The 6,000-nt window shown below is 39.7% G+C and overlaps 1 protein-coding gene across 1 annotated transcript in view; it reads left to right on the forward strand.

Moving 5' to 3' along the window:
• The window catches only part of hcn4 (hyperpolarization activated cyclic nucleotide-gated potassium channel 4), a 352,489-nt gene that overhangs the window by 284,491 nt on the left and 61,998 nt on the right, over nt 1-6,000 (forward strand). The window contains exon 7 of the mRNA XM_048617159.1: nt 2,152-2,316. Coding sequence (XP_048473116.1) covers nt 2,152-2,316 — 165 coding nt within the window. The remainder of the gene's footprint in view (nt 1-2,151; nt 2,317-6,000) is intronic.

A 6,000-nucleotide genomic window follows, 5' to 3' on the forward strand; every position in this document is an offset into this window, starting at 1 on the left:
GAATTAGCCTGGGCCTGCAGATTACTAGTCAAGTAACATTACCAATATGCCAGTTTGACCAAGAAGGTAAGCTTTAAAGAACACCTTAAATGATGAAAGGGACCTGAGAGAGGTGGAGAGGTTTCAAGGCTCAGGCAGCTGAAGACACAGACACTAATGTTGGAACAATTGAAATGAAGATGTGCAACAGACCAAACTTGGAGGACTTCAGGTATATTGGATCACAGTATAGGACTCAAGGAGGTTAAGAGTTGAGATCAAGGGCAGATGACAGACAGATTTGAAAGCAAGGAGGAAAATTTTACAATTGAGGGGCTCCATAACCCCAGTTTTGACAAATGTCCATTCTATCACGAACAAAAACAGAAGTTGCTGGAAAAGATCAGCAGATCTGGCAGCATCTGTGGAGAAAAAAATCAGAGTTAACTTTTCGGGTCTGCTGACCAGGCCCATCCTATCACCTTCCTCTTGCACACCCTTCTCAAATATTGAAGCCATTTGTTGTCAAGTGTCTTGAGACATCTTAAAGACATAAAACGGGCTAATTAAATACAAGGACTTTCTTTCTCAATAACAGAGATACCAAAACTAATCGCAAATGTGTTCATCACCAGTGAATAGCCACCAACACTTGGATAAATTCCAGCTTCTCTCTGTCTGGCTGGTGCTATACACAAGAGTGGTTTTATTTTGGCTAATGAAAAGTCAAAGATTTATTTCATCCTTCTGTTGGTTCTGAAATTGGATAAACAATTTGCCTCATTTTTAACTTTTATGGTTCTTATCTCTTAATACTGACATGTGGGGGAAGTAAAATATAGAGCATGTAATAAGCACAGCATTAAGAAGTGATTCACTGCATTAAAGTAGATTGGAATTGCCCAACTCAGTTATAATACTGATCTATAGGGCAATGTATTCTAAATGCACCTTGGGTTCCATTTGTTATCCGCAGTAAGTCTACAGTGTTGGCTTGCGGGTAATGGTAAGAATGACTCAACAGAGCTAAACACAGAGTATATGAGAGAGGTGTCATAATAATTTTGTTCAAAAATCCCAGAAAGCATTTTAAAATAGCCAGAGGGGGTAAGTTTATTTAATTACTCATTCCTCATAGCAAGGTAAATGAACAAACAAAGGGGTAATATTGACATACTAAACGTGTTTCACAAGATGAGATCTGGTATTAACGTGTAACTGTAGTGACAGCAGTTAATTGGAGGACTTTAAATTGGATGTGATGGGGATGAAGAAGAAATTGGTGATTTCCACATCTAAGGGGAATGTGATTCACTCCATGGTTTGGCCCATAGGCAGTTACTACATTTGCAATGAACAAGGAAATGGCTTTAATAAAAACTGAAAGAACTGCGGATGCTGTAAATCAGGAACAAAAACAGAAGTTGCTGGAAAAGCTCAGCAGGTCTGACAGAAGGAAATGGCTTTGGTCTCTTTAAGATTCTCGTTATTGTAATTAAATACAAAGCAGCTTATTCAGTGAGATCCTCGATGGTTTGAATGAATAGTTAATAGGCTGGTGGACTAGGATTCCTTTGCCTGAATCAGAATCAACAAAGGATAATTCTTGGGCGATCTATTGAGTTATAAGCATTGGTTCAAATTAGCCAGAGGGCATGTTGGTGGCAAAGCACTTGAGTTATTAGGAGATTAAGTTAAGAGCATACTACTAGATCTTGCATACTATTCTGTCTAATCTCTGTTTTTTTCTCTCTCTGTCTAATCTCTGTTACTTCACTGTATAGTGTAGTCAATGGGAACAATTTTTTTTTAACAGACTGTATCCTTGGTGACTTCCTTTTCTGCCTTGTATTTTGCAGGTTTTTTTTGTAACCTATTATCAGTTGAATCTCTCTGTTTCCTTTCTGGCCTTGATTTTAAAATAAAGCTAAACTTTGAAAACATTTAAACTTGGCGTGTTCAGCACTCTCGTACCATTCTGGAAATCAGGTGTGAAACTGTAGTGCGGCCAAAATCAGACTCTCTAATTCTAGAGATTCCCATTCTGTTTCATTGACCTTTGGGATTTTGACTCCATTTGGAAGCATTGGACAATGATTTATAGGTCACTGCAGCAAGTATATGAAGTCATTGACCACATTAATCAACTGCTCTTTCTTTTCCTCTCGGTAGAAATTTGCTTGTTGACCCGGGGCCGTCGAACAGCGAGCGTGCGAGCTGACACTTACTGCAGGCTGTACTCCCTCTCTGTAGACCACTTCAATGAAGTGCTGGAGGAATATCCAATGATGAGACGTGCCTTTGAAACAGTGGCTCTTGACAGACTTGACAGGATAGGTATGTCTCCTCTTTATTCTATTTGAGAGGCAGATTCACCTTTTCCTCCACAGTTCTTTTTTTTCTAGTTTTTCTCATCTTCACTGCAGTAAGAAATAAAGTATCTGGAAATATTTCATGTCGTACAGTTCATAAATCAATGTTACTTATGGTCAGGAAAAATCTAGGACGTTACCTGTGAATTTGCAAACTTTGTGCCTCCTTTGTGACACTGAAGTATATGACGAGAAGGATTGTGCCTGAAAACAAAAAACTGTGAATCTCTGGAGCGCTTTTCATGACCCCAGATGTCATGAATATTTTCACCCTTCACTGTTGTAATGTAATGTAGCTGCCAATCTGTGCACAGCACGTTCCTAAAACCGCTGTTTGGTAGTGACCAGATAATCTGCTTTCGTGATGTTGATTGTAGGTTAAGTATTGGTTAGATTATGGGGGGAATAACTCACCTCCTAATCTCCAAAATAATGCTATGTTATCTTTTAAGATCTGTTGAGAGAGTTGACAAGACCCAGGTTGAATAAAAGTGAGTATTACTATCAGAGAACCTTAGGGCTACTCAATCATCAGAAGGAGATAACTGGAGGTGAGTTTAACCCAAGAGTTACCACCACTCAGACAACATTGAGAAGGTAGGACTTTCATAGTGAATTCAGTCACTGTGGGACTTGAACCCATACTATTGGCATCATTCTGTGTAGCTAGCTAGTGGCCCAGCCAACTAAGCTAACTTAATGACCACTGCTATCATCTGGCAGCCAGCTCTGATGGCTTACATAAAACCGAAACAACTGCGGATGCTGTATATCAGAAACAAAAACAGCAATTGCTGGAAAAGCTCAGCGGGTCTGGCAGCATCTGTGAAGAGAAATCTTAACGTTTCAGGTCCAGTGATCCTGCCACAGACCTGAAACATTAACTCTGATTTCTCTTCACAGATGCTGTCAGACCTGCTGAGCTTTTCTAGAAACTTCGGTTTTTGTTTTCGATGGCTTACATGTTGTGGTAGACGGTCAACGGCTTCTGCCTCATGAAGTTTGGCTCTTTGAGTATTTAGTATCAAGGCCACCTGCTCCCCCTCCCCAAAAACAAGGTGCAAAAATAATTGGAAGTGAGGAAAGTATATGAATTCTTGGGTATGGTTTTACCTGTGGATGGTGATTTTAAATGTTGATATTTTCTAGTACCTTTTAACATATTGGCAGTGTGTACTCCATCCCGCAGTGACTTGTAACATTCCAACACTGAGCAGAGGCAACAAGTTAATTGTACGCAATGATAAGAACTGATGAAACTCCAAATCATTGAAGCAAATTAATATGCATTATACTTAAATTCATTAGCAGGGACTTGTCCCTTTCCATTGTGAGTAAAAGAAATTTGTCCAGACAATGTCACTCTCTTTTTAATTAAACAGAAGTGTAAGGGACAATAGTTGCTAAGTGCATTCTCTATGTCAACCGGAGTCAACTTGACAACCAATCAGCTCCCTTTCCTTTATAATTATTTCTCCCTTCGAAATTTGGCATTCTTGCATCTGTCCTGATGAGCACAAGATGAAAGACTTTGACAGCATATCTCCTTTTCAGCAATACTCAATTTTTGCATTGCGATCTACAAATTGTAATGTTGATTAAAGCAGTCAATTTTCAAGAACCTTTTATAGTTGGTGAACTGTAATTTATGAAAGCTTTAAATCCCTAACCTACCAGCTTTTCGATTCAAGCAGTGTTCAAAGGTTTGCAATCTTGAATCTAGACCTTTCATTTTTTAATTGCCAAAATTATGTTGCACTTTGCTTTTTTGTCAACTGAATGAAGTAATGAGTTGAGCAGATAATGGAAGGAGAATGAATGAAAGTCAGCCTGTGACCTAATCAGTGGAGCAATCCTTTGAGAGCAGGAGAAAGCAATGTAAATTTGACAATATAATTGAAATCTCAGAACATTATAATTTTAATAACTAATCTGTTACTTTTCAGATTTTTAGATTATTCTGATAGTGATTTAACAGCGCTATTGTTTAAAAAAAAACGTGCTGCATTTTGGTATTTTTTAAAGCGGTGCAAAGATTATTGAGATTGCAACTGCAATAATTGACTTGAAATTTATTCTAACTAATTGCTGATAGAAAATCCTCTTTTTAATCACGTAAAGAGCAAGGGAAACCTGACTGAGAGATAGTTTACTAAGTTGATGTTAAATTTTACGCTTCTTGAAAAGCAAAGTGCTGCAGATGTTGGAAATCTGAAATGTGAACAGAAAATGCTGAAAATACTCAACAGGTCAGTCAGCATCCATGGTAAGAAGCAGGGTTAATGTTTCAGGTTGTCGGACTTTCATTGCCTCTACATTTCTTTGAAATTGGAAGAAAGGATTTTTACATCCACCCAAGCAGATAGATGGAGCCTTAGATTTAACAGCTCATTTGAAAGACAGCACCTCCCTCAATAATAGAAACATGGAAACTATTAAAAAAAAGTTGCAGGAATAAGCCCTTCAGCCCTTCAAGCCTGCACTACCATTGAACATGATAATGGCTGATCATGCAAGTTCAGTATCCCATTTCCGCTTTCTCTCCATACCCCTTGATTCTCTTGAGCCCGAAAGGCCACGTCCAGCTCCATCTTGAATATATCTAATGAACTGGCCCCAACAGCTTCCTGTGGGAGAGAATTCCACAAATACACAACTCTCTGAGTGAAGAAATTCTTCTTCATCTTAGTCCTGAATGACTTACCCCTTGTTCTTAGACTGTCACCCCTAGTTATGGACTTTCCCAACATCAGGAACATTCTTCCTGCATTTAGGCTGTCCAGTCCCATTAGGACTTTATATGTTTCTGTGAGATCCCGCCTCAATCTTCTAAATTCCAGTGTGTACAAGCCCAGTTGATCCAGCTTTTCTTCATACACTGGATTGTTAGTTTTGACTATTGCTCTGAAGCCCTAGAATGAGGTTTGAACCCAGGATCTTGTGTCTCTGAGGCGAGAGTCGTTAGTGGGGCTAAATTTGTCTCCTTACTTTTGTTGTTTGTGAATATCAAAGACTAGATGGGCTGTTCAAAAATGTGCAAGAAATTCTTCAGATGTTCTGACCATCATTTCTCCTTCCACTTGTAATACATTCTCACTGCAGTGAGAAGGTGGCATGGTGGCTCAGTGGTTAGCACTGCTGCCTCATAGTGCCAGGGACCTGGGTTTGATTCTACCCATGGGTGACTGTCTGTGTGGAGTTTGCACATTCTCCCTGTGTCTGTTTGGATTTCCTCTGGTACTCTGGTTTCCTTCCACAGTGCAAAAATATGCAGGCTAGATGGATTGGCCATGGAAAATTGCCCATTGTGTTGAGGGATGTGTAGATTAGGGGGGTGTTATAGAGGGATGGGTCTGGGTGGAATGCTTTGAGAGTCAGGTTGGGCTGACGGGCCTGTTCCCACACTGTAGGGATTCTATGATGGTAGATCGTTCACCTGAACTACCTTGAGCTGTAGGGAAAGGCTGAATAAGCTGGGGCTATTTTCCCTGGAACATTGCAGGATGGCCTTAGAGAGGTTTATAAAAACATGAGGGCATGGATAGGATGAATAGCCAAAGTCTTTTTCCCAGGGTAGGGGAGTCCAAAACTAGATGGCATAAGTTTAAGGTGAGAGGGGAAAGATTTAAAAGGGACCTAAGGAGCAACT

This window comes from Rhincodon typus, chromosome 36 (genome assembly GCF_021869965.1).
Source record: "Rhincodon typus isolate 14 chromosome 36, sRhiTyp1.1, whole genome shotgun sequence".
NCBI classification, from domain to species: domain Eukaryota; kingdom Metazoa; phylum Chordata; class Chondrichthyes; order Orectolobiformes; family Rhincodontidae; genus Rhincodon; species Rhincodon typus.